This window comes from Amblyomma mixtum, chromosome 5, assembly GCF_055824585.1.
Source record: "Amblyomma mixtum isolate Tamu chromosome 5, ASM5582458v1, whole genome shotgun sequence".
Classification (NCBI taxonomy): Eukaryota; Metazoa; Arthropoda; class Arachnida; order Ixodida; family Ixodidae; genus Amblyomma; species Amblyomma mixtum.
The window spans coordinates 20765021-20780101 of record NC_143016.1 but is presented as its reverse complement, the minus strand read 5'-3'; the positions used below and the strand labels follow the sequence as shown (position 1 = coordinate 20780101).

General features: G+C 47.9%; 1 protein-coding gene across 1 annotated transcript in view; it reads right to left on the bottom strand.

Annotated features, from left to right (window-relative positions):
- LOC149341465 (photoreceptor-specific nuclear receptor-like) overlaps positions 1–13919 on the bottom strand; it is a 54365-nt gene extending 40446 nt beyond the window's left edge. The window contains exon 1 of the mRNA XM_089543575.1: positions 13750–13919. Within this exon, the coding sequence (XP_089399701.1) occupies positions 13750–13819 (70 nt within the window). The 5' untranslated portion in view covers positions 13820–13919. The remainder of the gene's footprint in view (positions 1–13749) is intronic.
- Positions 13920–15081: the final 1162 nt, after the last annotated feature.

Below are 15081 nucleotides of genomic sequence, written 5' to 3'. Positions count from 1 at the left end.
TGTAATACTTTTTCACAGCGCACACGCGGGTGTGAGTGAGCTCGTCTTTCTTGTTCCGCGGATGGCGAACGGGGGCACGAGCCCGCCCCGTTTCTGCCACCGAAACCGCGCGCCGTTGTGCGCACCGCTCTTTTGGAGAAAAGAAAAACGGCTGCCCCCCCCCCCCCCCCCCCCCCCCCGCCCCCCATTCCGCGTTTTCAAAACGGGACAGATTGATCGCCCTTTCTTCTTCGGACTGCTGCCACGGCGGCGTCACAATGCGACCTGCGTGGCCTCCTCGCGCAGGCAGGCATCGCCCCTTCCACCCCCCCCCCTCTTTCTCACAGCGAGAGAGCCCCGGGCAGGCACCCGCTGCGGTGACGGAACCACGCGCCGTAGACACAGACATCGCCGCGCGCGCGCGCTCTCTCATAACTGACACAAAAGACGGAAAGGAGAAGAGAGCACGGATGGGTGCACCTGTCATGCGCGCGTTGTATGCGGGGAGAGCTACCTGGCTCGGCGCATATAAATCTACCGTTTGTCGCGCAACGACCACGATAGGCAGGCGCTGTGTGTGTGTGCGTATACGATAAAGAAACGTATACCTGCGTGGCATATGCGTAGACGATCACATGCAGGCGCACAGAGGGAAACACGGGTCGCGATTCGCGACTCGGAGAATGCTTTCGACGAGGCTGTGAAATGCGCTCCGTCCGCGCTTCGCGCGCTCGGTGCTGCGTCTATTGTGTTATTGCCGGCTCGCGACCGCCGTCGAGAGGTGCGTAGAAAAAATATGGCGATGGCCGAAAAATTTGGAGAAAGGAAAGAAAAAATTGCGCGCAATTCTTCGCGCTTCCACCCGCGCTCCGCTCGAGTTTCCAGAGAGTGGTGAACACATAGCACGTGTAAACAGTTGTCGCCAGGCATGCGTTCCGTGGTGAGTTTGACAGACTAAGCAAACATTTGCGGTGGCGTAGATTTACGGGCTACGCTTTGAAATGGCAGAGCGTGTGTGTTTCTTTGTTGGGGGAGGCGGATGGGGGGGGGGGGGGGGGGAGTACTGGCTAATGAGTCACTAACTGATAGAAAAGAAAAAAAACAACGGGACAGTTACCAATGCGTAACGCGAGATTCAGCGACATCTCTTCAGATGTTTTCATGTCACGATACTCTGAGCATGAAAGGTAAAATAACTTTTGGAAGGTAATTAAATCACGTTACTAACTACTGTTCTTAACAACGCGCAAATGTAATTAAATACATTACCAATTACAGCTCTCGAAAAGTAATGACACTACATTATAATCACTCTTGAAAGGCAATGCCATTTCTCCTTAAATTACATTTTGGTTTACATTCATTCAAAAAACAAACGTAAAATCACATTAAAAGAAACACCCCAGTCTCTCCAGACACGACGCACTCATCCTTTGGTTTTCCGGACTAATTCCGCCACAGCCAGCTATTCTCTCAGCCCTCTTATTTCCAATAGCACGGGCCGTTGAAAGAATAGGATAACGCCAACAGAACAACGAAAACAGAAGTATGGCCGAACACTCATCACTTTCATTGCCACCCCACCCCCCCCACTCTTTCCAACTAAGGTTTCCCCCCTCGGGAGCCCTCTTTCCGATCAAACTGGGCTGCACGAACGCTTTTTGACTACGACGTAAACACACTTTGTTTGCCCGAAAACTTTGGCATTAACAGCTAGCGCTGTGAAAACAAGAAATTCAGGTTAGTTCAGTTTCGCAGGCAAGAGTCTGTAGATGGTACTCTGCAGTAATCATGACAATAATCGGCGCATAACCAAGAAAAGATATATGAAGGAGGAATCCTATTCCTTGAATCAGCCGTAAGGTCTCCTAGATAAATGTGCCTTCGAGCAAATCCTTTATTATACGTGTTCTGCTAACTTTCGCTTGTCATTTTCAACCGCTCATAATCTGGTTTGACAGCCTTGAAACAAGAAAGGCAAACAAGAACAGATTTCGGCAGCAATCTTCGTCCATGTCCAGGAGCCTTATGTTAAGAAGTGGCCGGAGTGCTCGGCTTGTTCCCAGGGAAGAGCACTGAATATCGAGAGTGAAGTAGCCTGGGAAGCCCTGCTGCGGAGCTCGGACCCCGAGACCCAGCGGAAACTCGTCCGACTGGCTGAGGAGGCCGCCGAGGAGCAACACATCCTGGCCAGCATCCGAGGCGGTGTCTCCCCCTGACACCTTCGGCCTGCGGTCGAGGGTGTTGGGGTGCGTACCTTTTCTGTTGGACAATAAATGTTTGTTCTCTCTCTCTCTCTCGTCCTGACAGTGAAAGCGCTCAAAAGGACAAGGACGACAGAAAAGGAAAGACATACAAAGCGCTTTGTATGTCTTTCCTTTTCTGTCGTTCTTGTCCTTTTGAGCGCTTTCACTGTCAAGATGGAAAACCAACTCGCCCACTCAATTCCATTATTCTCTCTTTCGGTTGGTGACGACCGCTCAAAATCTAAGGGCTTAGCCTCTGCCTGCTGCACATGGCTACGCTGACTTTACGCACTGGCGAATAATAAGAAAGTCTGCAAGAAACTTTACCTTCTTGCATATTTCACATGTGTAGGCCCTGAATCAAAATGCACATTGATAAGCTTTGTTCCTAAACTCCTGAATATGGATATACACCGACAAACTTAGTCTGGAATTCTCTACATAGCACCTAGAATCATACACCGTGTTAGTATTATGCGTGTAATTGAGGTTGAACCTCGTTATAACGATGTTGAAGGGACCCGGTGATTGCTTCGTTATAGCCGTAACTTCGTTATAGCGCGTGTTGACCGAGCTTCCAAGTGTAATCGTCATTCCTTCATTACATTCATTGTTTCGTTATAAAACGTTCCGTTATAACGAGGTTCGAAAAATTCAGGGGCACTTTGTCTAAAGTGCGTAGAGGCGAAAGCGTTTTCCGCACCACTTTTACTGCTTTTGTGGCACTGGTGGCGTCACATGTAATTGAGGACTAATTACTAAATGATGACAAATCACTAATTAATTATTAATTATTGATTAATTCCTGAATACTAATTAAATGCTAATTAATGACGCTTAAGCTTCGCCTTTCGGAGTGGAACGCGACAGCGCGTTGTAGCGCTGCCAGGGAGTCCACGGAACGCCACCACCCGTTCGGCGCGATGCCTTGCCCTTTGAACGCAACGCTTTTTCAGGAAAGGGTATGGAACAGTAATTCTCTGTCACCTCGGCGGACACCTGAACCGCACCGTAGAGGAAGGGAGGAAATGGGAGTGAAAGAAGAAAGATAAAGATGGCCCGTAATGAAGAAAATGAAAATTATATTTGAGGAAAGGAAATTACGCAGTAACTGTCTCACATATCTCGGTGGACACCTGTCAAAATTCAGGGGGGGGGGGGGGGGGTGCACTTTTTTTTACCTAAAGTGCGGTCACTGATGTGTGAACCTTCGCCTCCAAGAGTGGAACGCGACAGCGTCTTGCAACGCTGCCAGGGAGTCCATAGAACGCCATCGCCCATTCGGTTCTACGCCTCACTCGTCGGTAAATTGGTTTTTGAGGAAAGGAAATGTATCTGTCTCTCATATCTCGGTGGACACCTAAACCTCGCCGGAAGGGAAGGGAGGAAGATGGCAGTGAGCGAAGGCACCGTATTCACTAGACGCGCCTTTGTTCATTCCAAACCATCGAGTTGGCATGGCGGAGTGGATAGCATGCTCGTCTCGCACGCCGAAGACCGGGGTTCGATTCCCGAGCTCGACCAATTTCCTACTCGATTTTATTTATTTATATGGCTTGACTAGAAAAGTTAGTTAGGCTAATTGGGTAATTGGGTAATTAAGCAATTAACTAAGCTATGTCCCACTTACTTGGAGCATCACTATATGGTCCCTTCAATTGGTTGCATGGTTACTAGCCAAAGTACAATTCGCCCCGTTTGAAATTGGCGCACTGTGACGTCACGACCGTTTCGACCAACTGAAAAGCGCGACATTTCTGTCGACAACTGCTGCTTACAACGATGAGACATTAAAGGCTTTCGCCTTAATATATATTATAGGTCTCATTCTCAGCATCTGCTGGCATCTGTTGGGGTACCTGTTGATGCAGCGATCGCCGGGGCGAACGTAACTGCCGGAACGCGTGTAATTTTCGATCATTTGTTTTTTGCATTATTTCTATCAGCTCCTTTCTATGTGCACACGGCAGTGGTAGTGGCGTCGTTGTAGATATTAATTTCCGTGTGGTGCGAACAGACGGACAAAATCTGCAGACAAAGAGAGATGAAAATGTAGCCGCTCAATGCATTTCCTGCATTAAAAATAGTAAATTAACTGGTTTAACTTCCCAAAGTGGTGCATGAGCTATGAGGGCTATGAGGAACGGCGTAGTGGAGAGCTCCGGATTAATCTAGACCACCTGAGGTTCTTTAATGCGCGCTGGTATCGCACAGCACACAGGCGCCCTTTGCGTTCCGGCTCCATCGAAACGCGGCTGTCGCCGCCGGAATAAAACCCGGGTCCTCCGGCTCAGTAGCCGAGCACACTACCCACTGGGCCACCGCGGCGGAACCTAATTGGTAGCACTGTCGACGTAGGTAATCGATATTTGTGATTGGCCTCGCGCAAAACAATGCATACTCCTAAAGCGGCCCTAGCGAAAAACTGTGTCCCCCCCCCCCCCCCCCCCCCCGAACATATTCATTTACTCTTTAAAGCCAACTAGTGCATTTGCTGGAGACTGACGATACCTAACCACACAAGGCTCCTTAATCATGCCCGCTTACTCCCGCTTTTTCTGAACTTTCTTGGCTCTAATTTATTGATCGTGTTTTTGAACCCGCGCCATTGAAATTTCGCGCAAATTCGTGTGTGGCGTTGCACCATAGAGCCCTAAAACACGTCTCTTCCGGGCGTAATCTCGATGACGTGAAGAACTTTTGAGAAGAGGATCTAAACGCACGAGTGGAAACGCGCTGACTGCGGCTGACCCGCAAGGGTTCTTGCCTCCTTGTCACCGAAGCGTTAATGGCCGCATTGTGTGTCTCGCTCCGGGGTCCTGAACGTGACCGGAGGCGAACGCCGCGGGACTCCGCGATCCCGAATAAAGGTGTGGCAGAACAAAAAAAAAAGCAAAAAATGGAGGCTTTGTATTCGTCTGCGCGCATAGCTCATTCGGCAGGAGTGCTTGCCACTCGCTACATGGTCTGATTTACGTGAACAAATGGACTGATGTAAGGAATTAAAATTTTATATTTGGAACCTTCATATTTTTAAACATTTATAGCTTTTGTAATCTACGCCTCCAAAAGTATTTTAGTGGACAAAATTGAAGTCCCAACCTGCACACTATACGCAAAACTGCTTCGTTAGTTGCGTGATACTGCGAGCTGCATCTATAAAGTTATGGTACAACTAGGAATCAAACTTTATATGTTAATCTTCATCCGTTTTAAGTTTTGATACTCAACTCCAGATTCGTAAAATTAAGAGCTCAACATCTCCAAATCCTCCAGTTTAAAGCAGTGTCATGTTTAAATAACTGTGAATATAAGTCCATAACATGCTCCAGCAGTTCGTAATTATTAACTTGCTTCTTTCAGCGCAGCGAGTTTCGTCCCATTGAGTTTTATTTGTGTCGCTTGCAAAATAACTTCTTTAATACACTCCGACAAGAGCTGCAGAGGCAAAGTTCAAGCCCTCAGCGCCCCCTTACAAAAATGACTTTTGAGCTTCAGTTGACGCCTTGTTGAGCTCCTGTTGAATCAACTGGAAACCAACATGAACTCAATGTATGTTGAGCCTACTCAACACCTGCTACACGGAATTTTTGTTGAGCATAGTCAAGAGATTTACTGTTGAGCAATTTATGTTGAATTTAAGTTGAATCATCTCAAGGCAGCCGTTTCTAAGCCTAACTAAATGAAATCATTTCGACATGCATCGTGTAAACAGAACCTGATCCCATTACACATATTAAGAATGCATGCAGCACCCGTTAAAACTCTCATAAACAGCTCAAAGTCATTTTCTTGCATAGAAAAAAGTGCAATATGCTCATTCAGGCATATCTACTTTGGAGGATTCGTATGTGCTCTCACAAAAAAGGGCGCTTAATTAATGCTTTATTTAAGTTGTTTATTAATGAATCAAGGTTGTCAAATAATAGATCGTTGCATATGAACTTGATTACTTCTACTACACATAAAATAAATAAATATTAATAGTAATAACTGACATAACTTTGATGATCAGCAGGCCACAACCTGGGCAGGTCCGGACACCCCTGAGTATGACTATATAAGGGCGAAGCCGAGGTTGCACTTAAGATCGTAAGATGAACTCTGTCAGTTCTTCCTATAGCCTCGTGTGCAGTACTGTCCCATGCTCTTTATCTGATGGATGTGTAGGGCTAGGGTGTATGTATGTATGTATGTATGTATGTATGTATGTATGTATGTATGTATGTATGTATGTATGTATGTATGTATGTATGTATGTATGTATGTATGTATGTATGTATGTATGTATATACACACACGTGTTTGTGCGTATGTGTGGAGCACTACGGCACAGGGGATGACGGCTTCACGTTAACGAGAAATTGCAGCTTTAAATATGAAAATACCGCCGAAAATTGCATTGGTAGTCGGTCCATCTGGCGCAATACTAATGTATTCCCAGGATTTTTTTGCTTTTTTTTCAGAATGGCGTGTTGATTCACTCCCGCAATTCCAACATGAATTCAACATGAACGCAAATCAGAAATTTCATTGAGAATGCTCAACTCTAGCACAGTGGCCACTTTTCCAATGAGTTTCAACTCGGCCTCAACAATTCACCAACACTAGCCCATCCTGGTCACAACAAAAATTCAACATGGCGTGTTGAGTCTGCTCATGAGAACTTCAACATTGTCTCAAGAAGCATTTTTGTCGCCCCGACAAGATGTGTTCGCATTCTTATCCACAATTTCAGAACAGAAGCCTAGCAGACCATGTTATCTTGCTATAGGTCCTCACAACTTATATACTTTTAATTCGCCAGAATGCTGCAGTACCCTCAGCTGGTTTGCTGCATGCGCGAGGGGGAAACTCCAACGCCGACCCTTACAGTAGCTCTGAGGAGAAAGTTTTCCTATTGTCAGCAAAGCGTAGTAGCTGAGAGGACGTTCGATCGACAGAAGTTGCCGAATGAAGACTACACCTCAGTAAAGTTGGTATGGTTTTTACTGCCGCCCTACCACTGCGGACAATTTCGTGGGATATGTTGAAGCGACGCCATAACAGTTAATCGCCACGGCGAGAACATCTCCGTTATGCTAGCATGTTTGCAGTGTCCGGGGACAGAATGTTCGCACCACAGTTCCGGCGCAAACATCTATCATCATCAGCAGCAACGCACGACAATGGCGCGTCTACAACTGATCTCCAACTAACCATGCGCCAGCTCTGTCTAAACTGACCCTGCAGATTTCCTCATCTCACCTGCCCACCTGATCCTCTGCCGCCCCCTGCTGCACTTGCCTTCTCTTGATGTCCACTGCGTTACCCTAAGTGACCATCGTTTATCTTCTGTCCACATTGCAAGTCCTGCCATGTTTATTTCCTCTTTATTTGAGCTAGGATATCATTAACTCGTGCTTGTTTCCTTACTTACTGTGCTCTTTTCCTGCCACTTAACATTACCCTTTTTTTAAATTCATCTGGGGACAACTCTAATCTTAATTTAATAAAACAAAGCCACTTAATTTTTTTTAGCACTTGACGCTTCCACTCTGCTTGAGTAGTGAGCGGCTATGGGCTGTGTTGCACGTTAAAGTCCAACACGATTCACCTTTTTCTCTGCTCCTTCGTGATCATTGTATAATGTTTTCTTTCAGCCATTCTCAAGCAGCATCGTTCTACCTCCCCTTTCCAATCCTAGAAAAATAATAAACATGCATTTCGAGTTCAAGAAAGAAAAAACCCCGAGACAAAAACCCAGTTCATTTTTTTGCTTTGTTTATTCTACAGATTAATATCCTCCCGTCAAGCGTAACACCATCACCAGAAGGCCTTTACGGGTGCTTCGAATAAATAAATAAAAAAATAAATAAAAAATACCCATCCTCACTCAGTGCCTGTGTTTCGCCACTCCGCATCACCCATGTGCATGCATCGACAAACACGCGTAACCCGCGCGGGCTGCACTGATTCGACAAGTGCAGTCGAAGCGAGCAACGACAAAGAGAAAACGAGAAAAAAAAAAGGAAGGTGAGAGGCAGAAAGAATAAAACAAAACAATAGAAAAAAAACGCTATTCAAGGATGCTCCGACACGCGCTCTCTTGTTCTCCTTCCAAAACACGTGTACACTATACCGCCACACACACCGCGCGCAGGTTTCGCCGCTCCTCGGCAGGCTCGGTCCAGCGCGTTACAGCACTCACTCACGCGCGCACGCGCGCACGCACGCGCGCACGCACGCACGCACGCACGCACGAAATTGACACGAGCGCGCGTGTTACTATCGACGCGCCGTTTGACGCGGGCGCCCCGTACATCGTGCGCGCGGCGACGCTCGGGACAAAGTAGGCGACACACGCCGAGCCCGTGTCGAACACCCCCCGCCCTCTCCCTTTTCTCTATCCTGCTGAAGGAGGCGTGCGGCGAGGCGTGTGTGTGCGCGCGACAGCAGACATCGCGCACTCCCGCTCAATGGACGCCTAACGAGCGGGCACCGCGGCGCGATTCAAGACCCCCTGGCGCGTCAAAGGCCCCCCGAGCCGACCCCTGTGTAGGCGGCGGCAGCGCGTAAAAGGCAAGTGAGCGGTAGACACGCGGCACGCTCAGCTTGATCGCCGGGGCAAAGCGCCTAACGGTGAACACGCTGACAAGGAGAGGGTGAGGAAGTCATTTGCGATGGCTGTACGTGGAGCTGTATGCACGGCTTGTTAGCGGCCCTCTCGCTTAGCGCAGTTTTGTAACGTTTCCGGCTCAACTAATATAGCGGTCGTGGCTTTTTCGTGCTCCTCACGAGCGGGCTCGACCACGGCGTAGGTTTCCCGCAGGCGTGGCGAAAACTCGGTGCTCGGTACCGCTCATAGACGCATAGTAAGATCGGAGTTTAAATTTGACATTGATGTGGGTCGAGGTGAGAGCTCTTTATAACGCTGTCAAAATTTTGGTGCAGTTTTACATACTGAAGACATTTCCAGGCTACAGAGCTCATGCTTGAAGGCTCTGGAATAATTTCGACTACCTGGATTATCTTCGCTTGCAGTGCGGTTCACACTTAAAAGAACAAAACCAGTGTGTTCAAACCAACTTAACGGCACATTCAAGTGTAACTTATCCAACGGAAGAGTTACCGATATGACGCGTTATGCGGACAGTTACTGAAGGAAGATTTATAGTCTCCAAGACTTAAGGTTTTCCTTTCTGTGTGTATGGCCCGCATTGTGCACGTACTATCGGTGTGCACGGGCTTTTGCTTTCTTTTTTTTTCTTTTTCTCGCATTTTGTTTGACTGCACAAAGAGGTGCTTCCTTGACATGAACTCTCAAGTTTGCACTCCCCTGCAGAGGTCAGTAGCTGAACGTGGCGGGGCGTATAAGGCTATCATTCTTTAAGATAGCTCAGAGAACTCAAGCTCTTTAAGACTGCGATGTGACGTGAGAACGGCTCGGTCACGTAATACTGCGGGTGGTCACTTTAATCAACTGTCCTCAGCGATTACGAATTTTCTGCAGCGTGCGCGACATGCAGTCGTTAGTCTGACATTGTAACCAGGCAGTTCACAGCTGTACTTTTGTAACCTGCAGCAGGAACTACGTCATAAAATATGCGGTTTGCCTTGTGCATATAAACTTACCTCAGCTTAATGTTGGAATAGAAGGCGCGAAAAATCGTCGAGGCATGTATTTCGTAGTAGGTGCGTAACAACATACTGCCGGTTTCGTTCCATACGTGAGGAAGCAGGCAGTTTAAACAACTATCTGGGACGACTAATCTAAGCTGACTTTAAAGTTTCTGGTATACGCTGAGTGTTTAATAGAACGATGTTTCGCGTAGACGTCTTTGGATGTACTTCAGTGAGTAATAATTTTTCTGTGCATTACCAGAGTGAACTGCGGAGTCGGACTGCTTCAGACTTCAAAATGTCGACAGGTTTTAGATGAACACAGCAAAACGTACTGATAGCCTTGGAAGGTAAGAGATGAGCTATAGTATACGTATAGTATCACTTTAACGCCGAATCCGGTTTCATCTCCCAGCCTTAGTGCGCAAGAACACCATAATTTTGACACTTCACAAACACTTGCTTCAGTTCAAGCTTAACCCCACCTGACTGATCTGTCTCGTGGCCGCATTATTTCTGACTGTCTTGATGTTGGGCTTCGGAATTTAGGCAGTCAAGTGTTACAAACTCGCTTTCGTCTTTCAATTGCTGTACATCCCCCTCCTACGGTGCAGGTGGCGCTCGGGTAGAGGTGTTCACATTTCTGCGTTTGTAAGCGACAAACTTTACCCAAATCAGCTCAGTGGTTCTGTGACACTCGTTTATTTGAACTTGAAAACCTGATGTGGACCCGGTTCGAAGCAGCGTCCAAGAAATCCTCAGGTTTTGAAGTTTGCGGTTTGCTTTTATCAACGCCAGATACTATCGCTTAGCTGCAATCACACGAAGGTTTCCAGGTCGCCAACTAAAACCAGCTTCTCATTTCTATGGTATTTTGGGAGCACACATTCAAAGCAGACGCATATTTTCATTTTAAGTTACGTCATTCGCGATTGAGAAGACGACGAAGAAATCTCTATTCGATTGCGCTATGGCAGACCTTATTCTGGGCCTTTTGTCCTAAAGTTGTTAGTCTCGATGATGATGCTTGATTTATATGTTTGGCTAGAGTCAGCTGGTGTCTTAAAAATGGGCCCAGAGTTATTTACACAGGTCCGAAGGCAAAGGGAGATTTTATTTCCGTAATTTTGGACATAGCCGGTTTCTTTTTTTCGGAATACAGTCCGTTTATTAGATGTTTAAAAGTTCAAATTTCACGTTTCGCGGACTATCTACAGTTGCGTATTTTATACAAGATAGGCAGGGACTGCTTTCGACTGTGCGCCATGTATGGCCGTGTCATCAAGGTATACACTGCGAAGAGAGTGCTCTCGTGTTCGATGCGGTCTTGCTATCGCTATCGCTATCAACGAATTACCGTCACAGACATCGTTCATCTGAAGGATAAAGTTCTGAAGAAGCACTCTGACCTCCACGTTGCCGTGACTGAACGTGCAAGGACGGACTGTCGGATCCTGCAAGCGAACGCCGTTCGCGATAGGTTGTTTCCTCGTACGCTATACCCGTCCGCCGTACGTGCTGGCATGACCACGTGACATCTTTTCTGCATAAGTATGCACGAACATCCAGCAGGGCTCTTCCCAAATAAGCCAAGTTGAGGTGAACGGTTCACGTAGACAAGGCGCATTCCGCACTCGAAAGAACAACTACTGGTAAAAAAATTTGGTAGAGTTTTAATCCAGTTAAACCGAGTAGACGTACGAAAGCGTGTGTTTATCCTGATCGACTCACGGTTTTGCTCTTTGGGGCCGTCGGCCCTTCTGGCGACGACATTAGATTCAGGTTAAGGTCTGACAGAGGTTGATCTGATCTGTTCGCGCCGTAGATGGAAGTGAAGGAAGACGACGATGTGCAATGCACAGTGCGAGAGTGTGCTGCAGTTTAGCACGATACATGTTCGGCTGCAGCGATATGCAAGCGCTCTCGAGCAGCGGCCTTTGCAGCATACCCGTTCGCGCCGCCGCGGGTTCCACTCAAAGTCGTGGCGTCGTTGTTTCTAGGCAACGATACAAGGTCCAAAGATTACAAGATTCTTGGTGGGTGCTTGGTGAACGCATCAGTGCTTTCGCACTAATACATAGCTAAGGTAATCGTGGTTAGGATTTCAGAAAGAGGAGGTCTCAACTGCGCATGCGCGCGCGAGTCTGGCTGGGGCGCTCTTCTCCATTTGTCCCGTCTTAGTCAAAAATTTCACACGTTACAGAGCTGCTGATTAACCGCGAAATGCCTGCTGTGTATAGCCCCCTTTTCTTGCTGCCCACCACACTTAGAACACTATAGGATGAGAAATATGCTCCGCAGGCCTTCAAAGCATTGAAGAATACGCGCAGAAGTAGAGATCCACTACACGGCCCCGAAGCAGACCGGGGCCGTGTACAGCGCGTAAATAGAGCGCGTAATCGAAGGTGGCGAAAAACAACAGACGCCCCCAATGTATATGTGCCCACGGTGTGAATCTACAAGACGAGCAGTCTTCATCAATGCCTACGTAAGATGACACGTAACTGTACAACTATGTAAGTGTAAGCGGCCAAGGCCACACCGACGAGCCAAGTGAAAGGAACGCGCTTGCACAAATAAACAAATAAAAAAACATTACAGAACTGCTTATGCCCTCGAATGCTGTGACAGCTGTTCCCTTCATGCTGTCGCCTTTACATGCGGGACGCAAGGCCCGGTAAGAGTGCAGTGTTTGCTGATGAACGCATTGCGAAAGCTCTGCTACAGAAACCAGTCTAAAGCTCGCTTTACGAGTGGCGCATACTTCTACAATATTCCTCCAGGCTAATACTTCGTTACGGCTTCAGTGCAATCTTGTAACCAATATATATGGTTCGGTTTAAAGTACGACCGTTAGAGCTCTTACTGAAAGTATGTACACTGTCCGGCCTGAGCACGTCTGGACGCCGGTCAGCACTTTTCCATTCCGAGAGCACCTATTTTTGAGGGCTAATTTCTAAGCTGTCCGACAGGCGCACGGCAGCTGGTCAACCATTGGTAGCTAACCAGACGATGGGCCAATAACGAAACGCATCTATTTTTGTGAGCCACGTTCGCGAGCCATCCTCGACAGTTCTTGAAAGGTTTTCATGTGCACGCGTATCCAAACAGAAGCTGTTATTTTTCGTAAAACCATTATAAGCTTGTGCAAGCACAGTATTTCATTGCAAGTGCGTATCAGAAAGGTGATGGGTTCGCCCCGAAGTATGACGTGAGCAAAAATATATTTGAATCACGTGATCTAGCGCGCCTCACTTCTGCTAGTTCTTGACGATTAGTGTCGCTCTGGTAGACTGTGACATTACATTCGTGTTACACTTCCTCGTTATCGTTTCTCTTTTTTTCATTCTTTTGAAATTAGAGGTTATGGCCTTGAAGATGCTTGTCTAAGTCATGAAATTTTGAGCAGAATCCAAACCAAAACTGTCTAGGAGAACTCATTCATACAGCGCAGCTCAGAGTGCTGAAAATGTAATCTCATTAACTTCCATAAAGCGCACCTAAACAATTTGGATTTGTTAAGCTCCAGTGCAGGCGAAAATATAAAAGAAAACAACTGAAATAGTGATTGCAATCAGAGTTTTCAAACATATTGCCTCTTTCATTTACACTCGACGCCCAAAACACTTGGTTTCAATACGAATTCCAAGTAAAATTCCATATAAATGCGAAGTTATACTGCGAACTGGGTAAAACAGGCATAGTATACTGCGCTGTCAACTTTCTCCAAGGGCAGCGTAGTCCAACCTAACTGGCGAAGACTATTTCACGTTACGGAGAGGACGAAGACTGCCGGCGTCGATGAAAGTAAAAGATGGCTCAAGTAATACTTTCCCAGTTATCTAACCCATTAATCGTAAGAGACTCAAACAAGCTAGCTAAAGAGCGGCGGCAGCTAGAAAACGGCGCTGTTACCACTGACCGTGTTCGTCGGACGAGGCAATGCTGCTCCGCGAAGGCGGGCTGTGGGTCCTAGTCGCGGCTGCATCCATCGCGAGCCGAGACGCTGATTCCTGCGACCCGCGCCTTGCCAAAAGCCACGCGTTTGCCGCCCCGGCCTCCCCATCGCGCTCTCGCCTTCACCCCTCCATGACGACCTCCCTTCGCCACTGCACCCGACTTTTCTCTCTCCCCAGTCGACAGCAAACCTCTTTCCCCATTACACACGCCCTCGCACTCCTCTCCGTTCTCTCTCCACTGCCCTCCCCTCCGGGCTGCCTGTGAGACCCCGGTCAGGACCTCGAGCGCCGCCAGTCAACGACGGAGGGAGAGGCCCGACACTCTTCCTCTTCGTATCGCGAAGCGGGGCTGCTCTTCGCTCTCCCAATGTCGGCGGGGCCGCGCCCCCTCCGGTTGCGCAGATGGGCGCGTGGTGCGATTTCGCCTCCGCCGCTGTGCTGTGTCGCGTGTTACGCCTTCGCCATTGTTCGTCGCACCCCCCCTCCCCCCTCCTTCTTCTTCGACGGAGGAGCCGTGTGTTTGCGATTGTACCGACGTTTGCGCCTCCGAGCTCGCCACCGCTCAAACCCCCCTCCTTGTTTCCAATCTCATCTCTTCTAGGGAGTTCCCTCCCCCCCCCCCCCCCCTTCCCAGCCAGTCCTTCGGTGTTACCCTCCCTGCCCTCAAGCATTCCTGCAGATTGCTTCTCTCTCTCTCGTCCCTCTGCCTCTATTCTCTCACACGGTGCCCGTGCGCTCAGTCTGCAAAGTGTGCAAACGGTCTCGTGACTTTCGCCATGCACGACTACGACTACTGCTATTCTGAAAGAGCAGCTGAGGGGTCACCGTGTTTAGCACGTGTAATTGGATAGACGCGCAACGTGCTTAGAGTGATCATTAGAAATGTCACCACGCTTCTTTCTGCTGACCCGAAAGACGCGGGTTCGATCCCGGCAGCGGCGGCTGAATTTCGATGGAGGCGAAATTATAGAGGCCCATCTACTGTGCAATGTCAGTGCACGTTAAAGAACCTCAGGTGGTCGAAATTTCCGGAGCCCTTCACTACGGCGTCCCTCATAGCCTGAGTCGCTTTGGGGTGTTAAACCCCAATAAACCAAAACCAATCTTTCTGGTTGAAGTGTTCGTATGGTTTTCAACAGTTGTAACGCACATTCCTCACTTTTACTCTCATCCCTTAGTACGAGCTCCCACTTTTCGTATTACACTTATTGTTCTTCCGTAACAAGCTTAAAAAAATAGCGAAAGAAAAAACGAGCAAATGAATGCTACTCAACATTTTTGGCGATATCTTTCAA